The 20,471-nt window shown below is 54.5% G+C and overlaps 1 protein-coding gene across 1 annotated transcript in view; it reads right to left on the bottom strand.

Annotated features, from left to right (window-relative positions):
* The window catches only part of LOC139360703 (probable bifunctional dTTP/UTP pyrophosphatase/methyltransferase protein), a 39,468-nt gene that overhangs the window by 2,764 nt on the left and 16,233 nt on the right, over window positions 1-20,471 (bottom strand). Inside the window, exons 4-9 of the mRNA XM_071088542.1 lie at window positions 18,156-18,547; window positions 15,824-15,986; window positions 12,167-12,351; window positions 9,306-9,438; window positions 7,794-7,937; window positions 2,159-2,281 (exon numbers count right to left, since the gene is read on the bottom strand). Of these exons, the coding sequence (XP_070944643.1) occupies window positions 2,159-2,281; window positions 7,794-7,937; window positions 9,306-9,438; window positions 12,167-12,351; window positions 15,824-15,986; window positions 18,156-18,547 (1,140 nt within the window). The remainder of the gene's footprint in view (window positions 1-2,158; window positions 2,282-7,793; window positions 7,938-9,305; window positions 9,439-12,166; window positions 12,352-15,823; window positions 15,987-18,155; window positions 18,548-20,471) is intronic.

Below are 20,471 nucleotides of genomic sequence, written 5' to 3'. Positions count from 1 at the left end.
ACAGGTGTGAGCCATGGCGCCCGGCCTCACAAAAGAAAACTTTTAAAAAAGATTAGCTGGGCATGGTGATGCATGCGTGTACTCACAGCTACTCGGGAGGCTAAGGTGGGAGGATAGCTTGAGCCTAGGAGGTCAAGGCTGCAGTGAGCTGTGACTGCACCACTGCACACCAGCCTGGGCAGCAAAATGAGACCTCGTCTCAAAAAATATATATATATAAAGAGAGCCGGGCAAAGTGGCTCACGCCTGTAATCCCAGGACTTTGGGAGTCCCAGGTGAGTGGATCACCTGTTGGGAGTTCAAGACCAGCCTGACCAACATGGTGAAACCCCGTCTCTATTAAAAATGCAAAATTAGCCGGGCGTGGTGGCACGTGCCTACTCGGGAGGCTGAGGCAGGAGAATGGCGTGAACCCGGGAGGCGCAGCTTGCAGTGAGCTGAGATCCGGCCACTGCACTCCAGCCTGGGTGACAGAGCGAGACTCCGTCTCAAAAAAAAAAAAAAAAGATACACAGAGAAAGACAGGGAGAAAGAGGGAGAGGGAGAGAGAAAAGGATGGAAGTCTCTTGACCAGCTGAACCTATGAGGAGTCCTGGCCGGCTCTGTTAAGGTAATTAAGTGTTCTCTGCAAATATTCTAGGAATTCTCACTGTAGCAGCAACTTTGAACTCTGAGGGAGCCTGAACGCCCACCAGATTCCCTCAGGGCCATGTCCTTCCATTGTGGAAATCCGATACCCCTGGAGCCTGGGGTTCCAGCAGCCCCACCCGGCTCCAGGAGCAGGCTGGGGGGACGGGAGAAACCTGATACGAAGGCTTTGAGCCGAGAGAGTGCGTGGTGTGTGTGTGTGTGTGTGTGTGTGTGTGTGTGTGCGCGCGCACCTGTGCCTGTGTATAAACACACGGGTTCGATCCAGCTGAGCCTTGAGCAACACGGCTCTAAACTGCCCTCACTCACGGATTTCCCTCTGCCTCGGCCACCCCTGAGACAGCAAGAGCAGCCCACGGCTTCCTCCTCCTCTGCAGCCTCCTCAGTGTGAAGACAACAAGAATGAAGACCTTTAGGATGAGCCACTTCAACTTCATAATGGTAAATATATTTTCTCTTTAGGATTTTCTTTTTTTTTTTTTTGAGATGGAGTCTCGCTCTGTTGCCCAGGCTGGAGTGCAGTGGCACCGTCTCGGCTCACTGCAACCTCCGTCTCCAGGTTCCAGCGATTCTCCTGCCTCAGCCTCCCGAGTAGCTGGGATTACAGGTGCCTGCTATCATGCCCGGCTAATTTTTTGTATTTTTAGTAGAGACGGGGTTTCACCATGTTGGCCAGGCTGGCCTCAAACCCCCGACCTCAGGTGATCTGCCCACCTTGGCCTCCCTAAGTGCAGGCATGATAGGTGTGAGTCACTGCACCTGACCACATTGGCCAACTTTAAATACAGCGGATTTATCCTCCACAATGTCGCGGGCCTCTCATCCAGACGCTGGACTTGCCAACCTCCAAAAATCACATAAGCCGGTTCTTTTTTTGCTGTTCTTTTTTTGATACAGAATCTCGCTCTGTCACCCAGGCTGGAGTGCAGTGGCGCAATCTCGGCTCACTGCAATCTCCACCTCCTGGGTTCAAGCGATTCTCCTGCCTCAGCCTCCTAAGGACCCGGGATTACAGGCGCCCGCCACCATGCCTGCCTAAGTTTTGTATTTTCAGTAGAGATGGGGTTTCACTATGTTGGCCAGGCGGGTCTCGAACTCCTGACCTCAGGTGATCCGCCTGCCTCAGCCTCCCAAAGTGCTGGGATGACAGGCGCCTGCCACCTCGCCCAGTTAGTTTTTTGTATTTTTTAGTAGAGACGGGGTTTCACCGTGTTAGCCAGGATGGTCTCAATCTCCTGACCTTGTGATCCGCCCGTCTCGGCCTCCCAAAGTGCTGGGATTACAGGCTTGAGTCACCGCACCCAGCCTAATTTTTGTATTTTTAGTAGAGACGGGGTTTCACCATGTTGGCCAGGCGGGTCTTGAACTCCTGACTTCAGGTGATCCACCTGCCTCAGCCTCCCAAAGTGCTGGGATGACAGGTGTGAGCCACTGCGCCCGGCCTCCTTGTAAAACTTGAACCGAAAACTACGTCTTAACAAAAAGAGTGAACGTGACGACGGGCTCTCACCTGGCTTGCAGCTCTCGGCGACCTTGCTGAGTAACTTGTGGACTTTGTCGTCTGACCAGTTGTGCAGGATCCGGCACAGGACATATAGCTCAGCGCTGGGGAGGGGGTCCCTGAAAAAATCACCTGGTTTAAAGACAAAAGGCGACACGTCCGTCAGGTATGGGAGAAGCAGTCCTCCCCGGACAGATCCTCGGACGGCCACCCACATCCTAAATCAGGGATGGAGAAGAGAGGGGTGTGGGCAGGAATGAGTATATCCCCATGGGTACTTGCACAGAGGAGCTGGTTAGCGATGCCACGGGCGTGCGGTTAGACTCCGGCCGAGAAAAGGCCGGGCACGGCGGCTCACACCTGTAATCTCAGCAGTTTCGGAGCCTGAGGTAGGCAGATTGAGCTCAGGAGTTCGAGACCAGCCTGAGCAGCATGGCGAAGCCGTAGCTCTACTAAAAATACAAATTAGCTGGACGGGGGTAGTGGGTGCCTGTAATTCCAGCTACTCGGGAGGCTGAGGCAGGAGAATCGCTTGAACCCGGGAGGCGGAGGCTGCAGTGAGCTGAGATCACGCCAGTGCACTCCAGCCCGGCTGACAAAAAAAAAAAAAGGCAAGGGAGGAAAAAAGGAAACTCAGAGGCACCACCTGGGCGAGGCAGGCAGAGTCAGCGCAAATGGGTGTCTCTGTCAGCCAGGGAGCGTCGGGGCCGCACTGCTAGGGAGTGGGCAACAGCGGGGCCTTCCCTGGCGATCCCGATTCAGGCACCCCGGAAGGGTTGCCTGCAGGGGGGTGCGTGTAGCGGCACGCCCCTCTATGATTGCTGAAATTAAAAGATGGTCTGCTGGAGTGCGGTGAATGGCGTCCCCTTAAAAGATACATTCAGGTGCCGACTCTCGGTCCCTGGGAATGGGAACTTATCTGGAAATAGGGTCTCTCTGGATGTCATTGAGTGCAGAATTTCAAGATGCAATCATCCTGGAATAGGGTGTCCCCTAAATGCAATGACAGGTGTTCTTCTAAGAGACAGAAGAGGAGACACAGACACAGAGGAGGAGGCCACGTGGAGACGGAGGCAGAGACTGGAGTGATGCGGCCACAAGCCCAGGGACGCCTGGAGTCCCCAGGAGCTGGGAGAGGCAGGAAGGAGCCTCCCCTAGAGGCTCCAGAAAGAACCAGACACAATTGCAGTGGGTTGGGATGGTGACCTCAAAAGATCTGTCCATGTCCTAACCCGTAGACTTGTGAATAGAATCTCATTTAGAAAGAAGGTCTCTGCGGGTGTCATTCTGTTGAGTATCTTGAGATGAGATCACCTAGCTCAGCTCTAAATGGAATGACAGGTGTCCTTGTAAGAGACAGAAGAGGAGACACAGACACAGAGGAGAAGGCCACGTGGAGACGGAGGCAGAGACTGGAGTGATGCGGCCACAAGCCCGGGGACGCCTGGAGCCCCCAGGAGGTGGGAGAGGCAGGAAGGATCCTCCCAGCCCTGAGATGTCTTGATCTCAGACTCTGGTCTCCAGGACTGGGAGAGGATAAATTCCTGTGGTTTTGGAAGTTGTGAGGCCCCCGCTTGGGCTAGTTTGTTCCAGTCACCCCGGGAAACCCCGTAGCTACCGTGTGCTGGTGTGCACCTGCGGATGGTCACAGAAGTGTTTGTATTGACTGATGGCTAACCCTGCTGTGTCCAGCAAATAGGAACCACAGCCAAGCAAGCAAGCAAGCTGCGAGTTGCATGAGGGGAAAGAAGGGGCGGGAGGGTGTGTGGTGGGAAGTCTGAGCTGCTTTCCCCCAGCTCTGAGGAGAAGGTGCTCTTTCAGGGCTCATGATTTTAAACTTTAGCATTTCCGGCCGGGCGGGGTGTAATCCCAGCACTTTGGGAGGCCGAGGCAGGCAGATCACCTGAGATCAGGAGTTCGAGGCCAGCCTGGTCAACACGGTAAAACCCCGTCTCCACCAAAATGACAAAAAATTAGCCGGGCGAGTTGGCGGGCGCCTGTAGTCCCAGCTACTGGGGAGGCTGAGGCAGGAGAATGGCGTGAACCCGGGAGGCGGAGCTTGCAGCGAGCTGAGATCCGGACACTGTGCTCCAGCCTGGGCGACAGAGCAAGTCTCCGTCTCAGAAAAAAAAAAAGTATCCGGAAACCTCCAGTGGAGGGGCATGGAGGTCCCCAGCACCTGTGCCTGCCGGCCTGGCCGCTGTAGGATGGTAATGAATTACGGCATGTCAGGTGTCTCGTTTTTTTTTTTTTCTTTTTTGAGATGGAGTCTCGCTCTGTTGCTCAGACTGGAGTGCAGTGGCGCGATCTCGGCTCACTGCAACCTCCGCCTCCCCCCGGGTTCAAGCGATTCTCCTGCCTCAGCCTCCCGAGTAGCTGGGACTACAGGCGCCCGCCACCTCGCCCGGCTGGTTTTTGTATTATTAGTAGAGACGGGGTTTCACCATGTTGGTCAGGCTGGTCTCGAACTCCTGACCTCAGGTGATCCTCCCGCCTCGGCCTCTCAAAGTGCTGGGATGACAGGTGTGAGCCAGCGCACCCGGTCTCATCCACCTGTTTGGAGATGCCCTCGTGTCTGTGTGGACCCACACACAGACACGCACAGGCATACCCACGGACGCAGACACACAGGCACGCACACACACACCCATCCAAACGCACAGACGTACAGTCCTGCAGACACAAAGGCACACATGCAAGCACACACCAGAAAGACATGCACACACAGACACAAGCTCGGACATACAGAGATACACTGACAGGCCCACATACACACACTCAGATGCAGACACATGCACAGACGGGCACACAGACACACACACAGATGCAGACACATGCACAGATGGGCACACAGACACACACACAGATGCAGACACATGCACAGATGGGCACACAGACACACACACAGATGCAGACACATGCACAGATGGGCACACAGACACACACACACAGATGCAGACACATGCACAGATGGGCACACAGACACACACACACAGATGCAGACACATGCACAGATGGGCACACAGACACACAGATGCAGACACATGCACAGATGGGCACACAGACACACACACACAGATGCAGACACAGGCACAGATGGGCACACAGACACACACACACAGATGCAGACACATGCACAGATGGGCACACAGACACACACACACAGATGCAGACACATGCACAGATGGGCACACAGACACACACACAGATGCAGACACATGCACAGATGGGCACACAGACACACACACACAGATGCAGACACATGCACAGATGGGCACACAGACACACACACAGATGCAGACACATGCACAGATGGGCACACAGACACACACACAGATGCAGACACATGCACAGATGGGCACACAGACACACACACAGATGCAGACACATGCACAGATGGGCACACAGACACACACACAGATGCAGACACATGCACAGATGGGCACACAGACACACACACAGATGCAGACACATGCACAGATGGGCACACAGACACACAGATGCAGACACATGCACAGATGGGCACACAGACACACACACACAGATGCAGACACATGCACAGATGGGCACACAGACACACGGACACAGACACACACCAACAGACAGGCACACACACGCACACGGACGCAGACACACACACAGACATGTACACACAGACACACACACATATACCCACACAGATGCACAGAAACACACATACCCTCACAGACACGTATGCAAACACACACCACAGAAAGTTGCACACACGCAGACACAGACGCAGACACACAGACATTCTCATGCACAGACATGCACGCAAGGACATACCACACACACACACATGCACACACAGACACATGCACACACTGATGTACAAGCACAGCAGTGACATGCACAGACGCACAGACGGGCACACAGAGATGCACACACACAGACATGCACACATATACCCGCACAGACGCGCAGATACATACACATACCCTCAGAGACACACACACACCAGAGATACGTGCACACACACGTGGACACACACACACAGTCTCACGCACACACACATAAGGACATACTACACACAGACACAGACACGCACACACAGATGCAGACACATGCACGGATGGGCATAGAGACACACGGACACACAGAGACACAACAACAGACAGGCGCACACACACACACACGGACACAGACACATGCACAGATGGGCACACAGACACACGGACACAGAGATACACCAACAGACAGGCACACACACGCACACAGACATGCAGACACACGTACCCTCAGAGACACATACACACCACAGAGACGTGCACACACACGTGGACACAGACACACACAGTCTCACACACAGACACACACACATAAGGACATACTACACACAGACACAAACAGACAGACACGCACACAAGCACAGCAGACACATATGCACACAGACACCGACACACACCATGCACACAGACGGAGACACACAGACATGCACACACATATGCACACGGAGACACAGACACACACAACCACAGCAGTCTCACATGCAGACACCCACCAGCACACAGCATGCACACACACACACAGACATGCACACACAGACACCCACCAGCACACAGCATGCACACACACACACAGACATGCACACGCAGACACCCACCAGCACACAGCATGCACACACACACACAGACATGCACACACAGACACCCACCAGCACACAGCATGCACACAGACGCAGACACAGATGGGCACAGACGCACACACAGACATGCACACCTATATCCACACAGGCGCACACACACACCCTCACAGAAACATATGCAACCACACACCACAGAGACGTGCACACACACGCAGACACAGACACACACAGTCTCACGCACAGACACACACACAGGGACATACCACACACAGACATGCACACACAAGCACAGCAGTCACATATGCACACAGATACCCACAGACACACACCACGCACACACAGACACGCACACACACAACCACAGCAGTCACATATGCACATAGACACCCACCGGCACACAGCATGCACACCTATATCCACACAGGTGCACACACATACCCTCACAGAAACATATGCAACCACACACCACAGAGATGTGCACACACACGCAGACACAGACACACACAGTCTCACGCACACACACACACACAGACATACCACACACAGACACAGAAACAGAGACACAGACACACAAGCACAGCCATCACATATGCACACAGACACCCACAGACACACCATGCACACCGATGCAGACACACGGACATGCCCACAGACACGCACATGCACACACAACCCCAGCAGTCATATATACAAACAGACACCCATCGGCACACAACATGCACACATATATCCACACAGACACACAACCTCTCACAGAAACATATGCAACCACACACCAGAGACGTACACACACACGTGCGGATGCAGACACACACACACACACACGTCCTCACGCACAGACACGCTCAAGGGCATACCACACACACATGCAGACAGATGCACACACACAAGCACAGCACACAGTCATGTATGCACACAGACACCCACCATAGAAGCGCCCACGCAGAAACACGGGTACACGCACAGCCACGCACTCTGTCTGGAAAGAGATGACGGAGCCTGGAAAACGTTGGCAGGGCGAACGCGAGGAAGGCTCACCTGCTGCGAAGTGGATCTGCGCCGCCTGTGGTCCGGCGGGCTGGAAGTGGACGGCCAGCTCGACGACGTCCGGGAGGTCAAACACAGTCACCTGGAGACGAGGGTACTCGCGGGCCAGCTCTCGGGCCAGTGCACCTGTGCAGCCTGCGGGGAAGCAAATACACGCTCTGCGGCCAGGTCGTCCTGGTGCCTACGGAACGCTGACGACTCTCCCAAGCTCAACCGGGGCAGAAGTCATGTTCGAGGGCATGGCACTGAGACCCATGCTGGAAGGGAAAGCCATGGTGGGGAGTTCGCTGGGGTCCCAGACAAGACTGTGCAAGCAGGTGAGTGCGGAGGCACAGACCTGCAAGGAAATCCTTCCAGCCCAGAGGTGGGGGCTGTACTCCTCCCTTCTCCTTCCTGCCGTGGGGATGTATACACGATGGCCGGTGCAACAGCAGCCACTCTGGGCCACGTGTGGGGGCACAGACCTGCAGGGAAATCCTTCCAGCCCAGGGGTGTACTCTGTACTCCTCCCTTCTCCTTCCTGCCGTGGGGATGTATACACGATGGCCGGTGCTACAGCAGCCACTCTGGGCCACGTGTGGGGGCACAGACCTGCAGGGAAATCCTTCCAGCCCAGGGGTGTAGGCTGTACTCCTCCCTTCTCCTTCCTGCCATGGGGATATAGACACAATGGCCGGTGCTACAGCAGCCACTCTGGGCCACGCGTGAGGGCGCAGACCTGCAGGGAAATCCTTCCAGCCCAGAGGTGGGGGCTGTACTCTTCCCTTCTCCTTCCTGCCGTGGGGATGTATACATGATGGTCGGTGCAACAGCAGCCACTCTGGGCCACGTGTGGGGGCACAGACCGGCAGGGAAATCCTTCCAGCCCAGGGGTAGGGGCTGTACTCCTCCCTTCTCCTTCCTGCCGTGGGGATGTATACACAATGGCCGGTGCTACAGCAGCCACTCTGGGCCACGTGTGGGGGCACAGACCTGCAGGGAAATCCTTCCAGCCCAGAGGTGGGGGCTGTACTTCTCCCTTCTCCTTCCTGCCATGGGGATATAGACACAATGGCTGGTGCTACAGCAGCCACTCTGGACCACAAGGAGGAGAGGCATTCCGAGGTTGGGGAAATGTAAGCGGATGGTGTGAGAATCATCCCAGGCCCCTGATCCCCCAGCACCCCTTGGGAACGTGTCTACTGCTCCACCCACTGTCCAGGGCTGGGGTGGGGTGGAGGGTGAGTCAGGATATAATCAGACTTGCTGAGGGGAAGCCAGCGGCTCCAAGGTGCTCTGCCTCAGCTCCGCGGCCAACAGAGAGGGCCCCAGAGTCTGTAGGGGGACTCCTGGAATGTGGGAATATCCACCCACCATCTGGGACTCAGCCTGGCCCAGTTCAGGTCGTCGTCAGGTTTCTCAGTGGAAAAAGGCAGTTTGCAGGTGTCCTGAGCAGGGAAGATGCCCGCGGCTTAATCAACGAAAGGAAGGAGAGCCCTGGAGGGGTGGGGGGGGGCTACCCACCTCCCACGTCGCAGGCGGAGGAGAAGCGGGACAGATCGAAGGCCGTGGCCACCTGGCGCGCAGTCAGCTTTGCCACGCCGTGCATGGCCTGCATGAACCGCAGTTGCGTCTCCGGGCTCCGGTAGTACGCCTCCTGGAACACAGCGGGGGCTCAGGGGCGCCAGGGAGCACGGGCCGAGGGTTCGCCCAGCCTCTCCCCGGGGGTCCGGGGGTCGAAGCGCAGGGCTCCAGGGCGTGGGGGCTCAGCCAGGCCTGGGCTGCAGAGGAGACTTCCCACCACAGCTGTGTTGGGCGCCCCTGTCTCTGTGGGGGCTGGGCTGGCTGGGGACGGAGGACCCCAAAGTGGTGGGCTGTCTCCTTGGAATCACTTGGTCCGCATCACAGCCTGAACTCCAAGCGTCTGAGTTTCCCAATAGGCTTTTCACAATCGAGCTTTTCACCCTGGAGGGTGCTCGTGCTTCACCACGCCGGTGCGGTGTGGCAGAGGGGGCTCCTCCGAGAATTCCGGTGTGCAGAGGAGAAGCTCCACTCCGAGCTTCCCCACGTCCCCCCCGGTGGCACCTACCCCGGGTCCCAGAGGAGCCCAGGCCCATCCTGGCTCGGGGCTGCGTCCGGGGTTTGCCCGGACATCCCCTGTCCCCGCCAGGGCATGCAAACCCTGCTGAGGCTGCTTCTGAGCCCGACTCCCAGCGGGACGGCCCCGCTCCATCCTGGCTCCCTAAATCCCACGGGGGCTCCCGGCCCTCCCCTGCGTGGGTGGCAATGATGGGGCTTAGGGATGTGTCCTCTGCGATGCCCAGGCCAGCTGCTCACGCCGGCTCGGGGCCCCTGGCCACGCCTCTCGGCTTCTCTCTCCGCCACTGGCTTTTCTCTCTCTCCGACTCTGTCTCCCTTGGTCTCTGTCTGTCTCTGTTTGTCTCCCTCGGTGTGTCTCTGTCTTCCTCTTTCTCTCTTTCTGTCTCTGTCTCCTTCTGTCTCTGTTTCTGTCTTTCTATCTCCCTCCGTCTCTGTCTCCCTCTATCTGTGTCTCCTGTTTCTGTCTCTATCTGCCTCTATCTCTGTCTCTCCAAGCCTCCTTGTCCCTTGTCCCTACCTCACTGTCTCTCTCTGTCTCTCATCTCCCTCTATGTCTCTGTCTGTCTCTTACTCTGTCTCCCTCTTTGTTTCTGTCTCCCTGTCTGTCTCCCTCAATCTGTCTGCTGTCTCTGTCTCTCAAGTCTCCCTGTCTCTGTCTCCCTATCTCACTATCTCTCTCTGTCTCCCATCTCCCTGTCGGTCTCCCTCTGTCTCTCTGTCTTTGTCTCCCTCTATCTGTGTCTCTGTCCCCGTCTCTGTCTTCCTATCTCACTGTCTCTCTCTCTGTCTCCCGTCTCCCTCTATCTCTGTCTCTTTCTGTCTGTCTCTGTCTCCCTGTCTCTGTCTCCCTCTATCTCCCTGTCTCTGTCTGCCTCCATCTCTGCCTGTCTGTCTCTGTCTCCCTCTGTCTCTCTGTCTCCCTGTCTCTCTCTGTGTCTCCCTCTGTCTCTCTGTCTTTGTCTCCCTCTATCTGTGTCTCTGTCTCCCTGTCTCTGTCTTCCTACCTCACTGTCTCCCGTCTCCCTCTATCTCTGTCTCTTTCTGTCTGTCTCTGTCTCCCTCTGTCTCTCTGTCTTTGTCTCCCTCTATCTGTGTCTCTGTCTCCCTGTCTCTGTCTTCCTACCTCACTGTCTCCCGTCTCCCTCTATCTCTGTCTCTGTCTGTCTCTGTCTCCCTGTCTCTGTCTCCCTCTATCTCCCTGTCTCTGTCTGCCTCCATCTCTGCCTGTCTGTCTCTGTCTCCCTCTGTCTCTCTGTCTCCCTGTCTCTCTCTCTGTGTCTCCCTCTGTCTGTCTGTCTCTGTCTCTCCCTGACCTCTGAACGAAGCCCCAGGCTCCCTGGGATTCATCTCTGCAGCACACACACACGCTCTCTGACTGGGCGCTCAGTGCCATAGGGACGAAGGTTGCCTAGGAGGAATGAGGCCGTGGCCGGCTGAGCCCACAGCAGACTCCCCACGCCCGTCTGGTGCAGCCCTGCAGACCGAGACCCCCTCCCCGCCCGCAGAGGCCCCACGGACCCCACAACGTCTCGTGCGTCCACCTCAGAGAGGTTCTGGGCGGGGAAAGGGGAAGGAGGGGTGAGAGGATGCAGCCAGCGCTTTGCAAACGGCGGTCTCGGAGAAGCAAGTGTTGATTCCATTGAAGCAAAAAACAAAACAAAACAAAACAAAAACCAGGGCATTCATTTAACGCAGCCTGTCCCGCTCCTTCCTGTGTTGCTGCTTTTGAGACAGAGTCTTGTTCTGTCGCCCGGGCTGGAGTGCGGCAGCACAGCTCACACGGCAGCCTCGACCTCCCGGGTTCGAGGAACCCTCCCACCCACCTCGGCCTCCCGAAGTAGCTGGGATTACAGGCTCATGCCACCGTGCCCAGCCTAATCGTTAATTTTTTTTTTTTTTTTTTTTTGCAGAGATGGGGTCTCACTATGTTGCCCAGGCTGGTCTCAAACTCCTGGGCTCAAATCATCCTCCCGACTCGGCCTCCCAAAGTGCTGGGATGACAGGTGCGAGCCCCTGTGCGTGGCCTTCAGACCCGTTTCTAGCAGGGAATTCTATGTTCATCGGCTGCTGGATAACGGTGGAGGAGGGTCTACCTTGCACCTGTTCCCGGGCTGAGGGACGCAAAGGCCACGGCACTAAGGTCTCCAGGCGGAACGAGCCGAGCCTTTGGGATCCGTCAGACCGGAGACAGATGGCTCAAGGTGCCTGGTGAGCTGGGTGCCAAAGTGCTTTAGCAAAATGCACGCTAGGTGGAAAAAGGTGTGTGCGGGGCTGTTACGCTATACCTGGAATAGATCTTCCACCTTCTTCCCCAGCACCCTGTGGTGCTGGTTTCTCCCCTCTCGGATGGCAAACTCCAGGTACGTGAAGAGGTTCCAGATGACGTCGTTGTTTTGCAACATGAAGCCGTGCAGAGAGTACTCACTGTCCGACGCCAGGTAAAGGTTGGCTGTCTCCGTGTTACTGTAACCTGAAGAAACGGGGACGGTCCTGTGACCTCCTAACGAGGAAACCCAAGGAAACCTGACCGTAGGGGACGTATCACTGAGATGTTACGATAAGCATTGTCGGCCGGGCGCGGTGGCTCACGCCTGTCATCCCAGCGCTTTGGGAGGCCGAGGCGGGTAGACCACGAGGTCGGGAGATCGAGACCATCCTGGCGAACACGGTGAAACCCCGTCTCTACTAAAAATACAAAAAAATTAGCCGGGCGAGGTGACGGGCATCTGTGGTCCCAGCTCCTCGGGAGGCTGAGGCAGGAGAATGGCTTGAACCTGGGAGATAGAGGTTGCAGTGAGCCGAGATCATGCCACTGAAATTCCAGCCGGGGTGACAGAGCGAGACACCATCTCAAAAACAACAACAACGGCCGGGCGCGGTGGCTCACGCCTGTAATCCCAGCACTTTGGGAGGCGGAGGCGGGCGGATCACGAGGTCAGGAGATCGACACCATCCTGGCTAACACCGTGAAACCCCGTCTCTACTGAAAATACAAAAAATTAGCCGGGCGAGGTGGCGGGCGCCTGTAGTCCCAGCTACTCGGGAGGCTGAGGCAGGAAAATGGTGTGAACCCAGGAGGCGGAGCTTGCAGTGAGCCGAGATCGCGCCACTGCACTCCAGCCTGGGCGACAGAGCGAGACTCCGTCTCAAAAATAAAATAAAATAAACATCATCCATCTGACTATAGCCACCATGCCCCAGCTGTCGACTGCTGTAACCGTTACCCAACGAGGCTAATCCTTCCTTCATGGTTGTGGCCACACTTAAGTTCCCAGTTACGCAATCAAACCCCCATCTAGATGTGGGTGTGGAGGTGCACTGAAGCTGGCGTTTGCATCTACCATCGGTTTGACATTAAGGAAAGGAGATGAACCTCCAAAATGTGAGTGGGCCTCATCCAGCTCACTGAAAACCCCAGAAGCAAGCCTGTCCAACTCCTTCCATCCATTCCCCCACCCAGCTACCCATCCACCGATCCACCGATACATCTATTCATCCACCCGTCCACCCACCCACCCATCTGTTCACCCACACTCCCAATCATCTACCCAGCCATGCACCCATCCATCCACTCATCCATCCACCCACACATCCATCCACCCACACATCCATCCATCCATCATCCGTCCACCCACTCATTTGTTCACCCACACTCCCAATCATCTACCCAGCCATGCACCCATCCATCCACTCATCCATCCATTCACCCACCCATCCACATGTCCACTCGTCCATCCATCCACACATCCATCCATCCATCCATCCATCCATCCATCCATCCATCCATCCACCCACCCACCCACCCACCCACTCATCCATCCATCCACCCACCCACCCACTCATCCATCCATCCATCCACCCACCCACCCACTCATCCATCCATCCATCCATCCATCCATCCATCCATCCATCCATCCATCCGTCCACCCACCCACCCATCTGTTCACCCACACTCCCAATCATCTACCCAGCCATGCACCCATCCATCCACTCATCCATCCACCCACACATCCATCCACCCACACATCCATCCATCCATCATCCGTCCACCCACTCATTTGTTCACCCACACTCCCAATCATCTACCCAGCCATGCACCCATCCATCCACTCATCCATCCATTCACCCACCCATCCACATGTCCACTCATCCATCCATCCACACATCCATCCATCCATCCATCCATCCATCCATCCATCCATCCATCCACCCACCCACCCACCCACTCATCCATCCATCCACCCACCCACCCACTCATCCATCCATCCATCCACCCACCCACCCACTCATCCATCCATCCATCCATCCATCCATCCATCCATCCATCCATCCGTCCACCCACCCACCCATCTGTTCACCCACACTCCCAATCATCTACCCAGCCATGCATCCATCCATCCACTCATCTATCCATTCACCCACCCATCCACATGTCCACTCATCCATCCATCCACACATGTATCCATCCACACATCCATCCACACATCCATCCATCCATCCATCCATCCATCCATCCATCCATCCATCCATCTGTCCACCCACTCATTTGTTCACCCACACTCCCAATCATCTACCCAGCCATGCATCTATCCATCCACTCATCCATCCATTCACCCACCCATCCACATGCCCACTCATCCATCAGTCCACACATGCATCCATTCATCCATCCATCCGTCCATCCATCCGTCCACCCACCCACTCATCCATCCACCCATCCATCCACTTACCCACCCATCTATGCACCCATCCACCGATTCATTGATCCATCCATCCATCTACCCATCCTTTATCTATCCATTGTATCCATCCATCCATCCACCCACCCATCTGCATGCCCACTCATCCATCCATCCACACATCCATTCACCCACGTACCCATCCAATCATCCACCCATCCATCCACACATCCTTCCATCCATACATCCATCTATCTATCCATCCACCCACCCATCCACTCACCCACTCATCCATCCACCCATCCATCCACTTACCCACCCATCTATGCACCCATCCACCGATTCATCGATCCATCCATCCACCCACCCTTTCATTTATCCATCCATCTATCCATCCATCCACCCACCCACCCACCCACCCATCTATCTATCCACACATCCATTCACCTACCTACCCATCCAATCATCTATCCCTCCATCGAGACATCCTTCCACACATCCTTCCATCCACACATCCATCCATCTATCCATCCACCCACCCATCCACTTACCCACTCATCCATCCACCCATCCATCCACTTACCCACCCATCTATACACCCATCCACCGATTCATTGATCCATCCATCCACCCACCCTTTCATTTATCCATCCGTCTATCCGTCCATCCATCTATCCATCCACCCATCCACTGATCCACCAATCCATCCACCTTCCCATCCATCCATCTGTCCATTGATCGATCCATCTGTCCATCCATCCATTCATCCTTCCTCCCATCCATCTATCCACCTACCATCCATCCATCCATTTATGTATCTATCAATTCTTCCCATCACCTATGTATCTATCATCTCTGTATCGTCAATCTATATCAAGGTATCTATGCATTTATCATCTATCTATGTATCTGTCTACCCATCCACCTACCTTATCTGTCCATAAACGTCAATCAGCAAGTAAATTAATGTCTGTGTGCACCCTACTGGGTTCTGTTTCTCAGGAGAACATGGACTGATACAGCCCCTTTGAGACTAGAGCCCATAAGGACGTCACGCTTCTCCGGCGTGCTTGCGGCCACCACTGTTCCCCCTCTCTCATTCACCTTCTGCTTCTCCCCGTTCTGGGAAAAGCAGCGTTCCCGAGGGCAGAGGGATAGAAGGTCTGGCCCTCCTTCCTCGCTCTGCCCGGGCTCCAGCTCACCTTCCCTCAGTGACTTCTACCTGTAAAGATCGTCAGAGCAAAACCCGCTGGGTCCTGTCACCTTGCTCTGTCTTCTCCAGGAGCCCCATGGCAGCACAGACGTCCAGAAGCTTCTCCGTTCCACAGGCAGAGGCGTCCACTTTGCTGGCAATATCTGGCGCCTTCTGGGGTGCTTCACGTTTTAACCGATCGAACACCTTCAGCTTGCAAGCAGTGAGCAGGGCCTGTTAAAAAACAAGTGCAGAGAGACCCATGAAGTCACTTGTCGAGTACTTTTGACTCCCGCAGACCCAAAAGATGCAGACCAATGTTGTCGAAAGTATTCGACGGGGCCACCGAGCCGCCTTTTACAGAGAACGCTGGGGATCTGGAGGATCAAGTCTCCAGCTGTAAAACAAGGCGTACACAAGGTAAAAGCACAGCAATGAACATCATGCAGAAAAACCAGCCTGTGGGAGAAAAATCAACGTGTTGCAGACATGGGCTGAGTTCCAAACCCGTATGTTGCACCCTTAATACCCCCAGTCCCTCAGGTCAGGATGTGACGGTGTGCATAGGCAGGGTTTGAAAGAAGTGATTCAGGTAAAATGAGGTCATTTGGGTGGAGCCTCATCCAATAGGACTGGGGTCCCTATAAGAAGAGATGAGGATACAGACACACACAGAGGGACGAGCCTGTGAGGACACAGGGAGAAGACGGCGTCTCCAAACCCAGGAGAGAGGCCTCAGGAGGGACCAGCCCTGCCCACACCTGGATCTCAGACCTCCAGCCTCCAGGACGGTGGGAGAATCAATGTCTGTTGTTTATAATCCATCTGGTGGTGATTTAATAATCATCACTCAGTAAATTAGAGACAGAGATGGAATGTGCCGTAACTACCTTTATTCCTTATTCACCTCATGTTCTCTCTCCTGGTGATGATGAATGACAGGAGGTGTCAGCCCGGTCTCCCTGTCTCCCCAAAACCTGCGCCCCTCCTGCACCTGACATCCCCACCTCTGCTTCCCAGAGGATGCCCTGTAAGGGACCCCTGGTGTTGGGAGGGCTGCATCCCTTCTCGGTCTGCTGTGCGCCGTGAGGGGACCCTGGGAGCCCAGACCTGCAGAACGGCTGAAAGACGGGGCCTGAGGCTGGGCGTGGTGGCTCACGTCTGTAATCCCAGCACTTTAGGAGGCCGAGGTGGGTGGATCGGCTGACGTCAGGAGTTCGAGATCAGCCTGGCCAACATGGCGAAACCCTTCAGGAGGCTGAGGCAGGAGAATGGCGGGAACCCGGGAGGCTGAGCTTGCAGTGAGCCGAGATGGCGCCACCGCACTCCGGCCTGGACGACAGAGCCAGACTCCATCTCAAAAAAAAAAAAAAGAGTCTTTGCAGACGTAAGTAAGCTAGGGGACTTCAGATGAGTTGGAGTCAGTGGATTAGGGAGGCCTCAAAATCCGGTGACAGGTGTCCTTGTAAGAGACAGAAGAGGAGACACAGACACAGAGGAGAAGGCCACGTGGAGACGGAGGCAGAGACTGGAGTGATGCGGCCGCAAGTCCAGGGATGCCTGGAGCCCCCAGGAGCTGGGAGAGGCAGGAAGGATCCTCCCCTAGAACCCTAGAAGGAACGGAATATAATTATACCAGATGGAACAGCGGCCCCCAGAAAGATCTGTCCACATCCTAAAGTCCAGGACCTGGAATGAGACCTTATTTGGAAATAGGGTTTTTGCAGATGTAATCAAGTTAAGGATCTTGACATGAGATAATCCTGGATCAGGGCCCTCAACCCAACAACAGGCCTTCTTCTAAGAGACAGAAGAGGAGACACAGACACAGAGGAGGAGGCCACGTGGAGACGGAGGCAGAGACTGGAGTGATGCGGCCACAAGCCCAGGGATGCCTGGAGCCGTCAGGAGCTGGGAGAGGCAGGAAGGATCCTCCCCTAGAGCCTCCAGAGGGAACTGGATACACCTGGAGTAGATTGAACTGTGGTCCTCCTGAAAAATCTGTCCATATCCTGATCCCCAGAACCTGTGAATGGGACCTTGTTTTAAAAAGGGGTCTTGGTAGATGTAATTAATAATCTCAAGAGGAGATCATCATGAAGAAGGGTGGACTCCAAGTCCCATGACAGGTGTCCTTCTAAGAGACAGAAGAGGAGACACAGACGCAGAGGAGGAGGCCACGTGGAGACGGAGGCAGAGACTGGAGTGATGCGGCCACAAGCCCAGGGATGCCTGGAGCCGTCAGGAGCTGGGAGAGGCAGGAAGGAGCCTCCCCTAGAACGTTCGGACAAAGCGTGGCCCTGAGAGAACTTGACCTCAGACTGCCAGCCTCCAGGACTGTTGATTCAAGCCGAGTGTGTGGGGTGGTCGGTGAAAGCAACCTGAGGAGACAGACACAGGTACCTTTGATAGTTTAAAGCCGTCCAGCAGTTCCAGGAGGCGTGTGGGGAACGGGGGCAGGGTCGCCCGAGTCCTGTGGCACTCGGCCTCGGCCGTGGCCCGTCCGGCCGCTCCCACCTCGGCCTTCTCGTCGCGGCTGCCCGTCTCCCTCTGAGCAGGCTCCGAGCCGCCCCCCTCCACATCACTGAGGTCTTCGAAGGTGTCCACGGCCGGGATGGAGTCGTGCTGGACGGGCTGCCGCAGGTCCTCCGGGCGGGGTGGGTAGTAGAGCTCTCCACCAGCTGCTTGCAGAAGTGGTTCAGCGGGAAGCCCACAACATTCAGAAAGTCCCCCGTGCACAGACTCAACCAGCATCCCGCCCAGGGGCCTGGATCCCGTAGCCGCCAGCTTTGTCCCTGGGTGGGCAGGGGGAAGGTTAAGAGGTGACGACGGGGAGAAAAGTTTCCGGGTCTAAAAATTTCAGGGCAAGGCCGGGCGCGGTGGCTCACGCCTGTCATCCCGGCACTTTGGCAGGCCCAGGCGGGTGGATCGCCTGAGGTCAGGAGTTCGAGACCAGCCTGGCCCAACATGGTGAAACCCCGTCTCTACTGAAAATACAAAAATTACTAACACAGTGAAACCCCGTCTCTACTAAAAAATACAAAAAACTAGCGGGGCGAGGTGGCGGGCGCCTGTAGTCCCAGCTACTCGGGAGGCTGAGGCAGGAGAATGGCGTGAACCCGGGAGGCGGAGCTTGCAGTGAGCTGAGATCCGGACACTGCACTCCAGCCCGGGCGGCAGAGCCAGACTCCGTCTCAAAAAAAAAAAAAAAAAAAAAAAATTAGCCAGGCGTGGTGGCAGGTGCCTGTAGTCCCAGCTACTCGGGAGGCTGAGGCAGGAGAATCGTTTGAAACTGGAAGGCAGGGGTTGCAGTGAGCCAAGATCGCGCCATTGCACTCCAGCCTGGCTGACACAGCAAGACTCTGTCTCAAAAAAAAAAAAAAAAAAAAAAAAAATTTCATGTGTTAAATGGGATATTTTGACATACGTATACATGTAACATCATTAAATCAAGCCAATTATCCTATCCAGCACCTCATGTACTTATTTTGTGTGTATGGGGAGAAGACTTGAGATCTAGTGTGCTGGCAATTTTCCAGTAAGACAGTGTTACTGAAAGCCACAGTCACCAGGCTGGAAAAAGCCTTGAAATTCTTCCTCCCGTCTCACTTAATTTTTTTTTTTTTTTTTTTTAAAAGACGGAGTCTCGCTCTGTCGCCCAGGCTGGAGTGCAGTGGTGTGATCTCGGCTCACGGCAACCTCCGCCTCCCGGGTTCAAGCGATTCTCCTGTCTCAGCCTCCAGAGTAGCTGGGATTACAGGCGCCCGCCACCACGCCCGGGGTAATTTTTGTATTTTTTGTAGAGATGGGGTTTCGCCATGTTGGCCAGGCTGGTCTCAAACTCCTGACCTCAAGTGATCCACCCGCCTCGGCCTCCGAAAGTGCTGGGATGACAGGCGTGAGCCACCACACCTGGCCCTGACTTATATCTTGTATTCTTTGACTAAGTGCAACTGTTTTATATTCCATATAAGTAAGATCCTGTGGTATCTTTCTCTGCCTGGCTTATTTCAGTTGACGTAGCATCCTCTAGGTTAAGATACGTATACGTTACGCAGACTCCATCTCGACAAAAACCAAAAACAAAATCGGGCCTGTGCATTGGTGCGTGTGCCTGTGGTCCTAGCTACTCACGAGGCTGTGGTGGGAGGATTGCTTGAGCCCAGGAGTTCAAGACCAGCCTGGGCAACATAGTGAGACCCCATTGTTACAAAAAATTTTAAAAAATTAGCCAGGCGTTGGTGGTATCCATCTGTAGACCCAGCCACTAGCGGGGCTGAGGTGAGAGGATCATTTTGACTGGAGAGGTTGAGGCTGCAGGGGCTATGACTTTGCCACTGCACTGCAGCCCAGGTGACAGTGAGACCCTGTCTCAAAAAAATAGATAAAATTATTTATATATATATATAAACATATTTTATACAAATGTATTTATATACAGAAATATATAAATATTTTATATACTTTAATATAAAAATATATTTAATATTATTTTTAATATAATCATATATTATATTATATATAATTATATATTATGTATATTATATATAATATTTATATATTATAATATTGTATCTTATATATAATTAATATGTATAATTACATATATTTAATATATAATTTATATGCATATAATCACACATAATTAATATATAGTATTTTTTTTTTTTTTTTTTTTTGAGATGGAGTCTCGCTCTGTCGCCCAGGCTGGAGTGTAGT

The sequence above is a fragment of the Macaca nemestrina genome, chromosome X (genome assembly GCF_043159975.1).
Source record: "Macaca nemestrina isolate mMacNem1 chromosome X, mMacNem.hap1, whole genome shotgun sequence".
Taxonomy (NCBI): domain Eukaryota; kingdom Metazoa; phylum Chordata; class Mammalia; order Primates; family Cercopithecidae; genus Macaca; species Macaca nemestrina.
The sequence above is the reverse complement of the archived record's forward strand: the minus strand, read 5'-3'. Positions and strand labels throughout refer to the sequence as shown.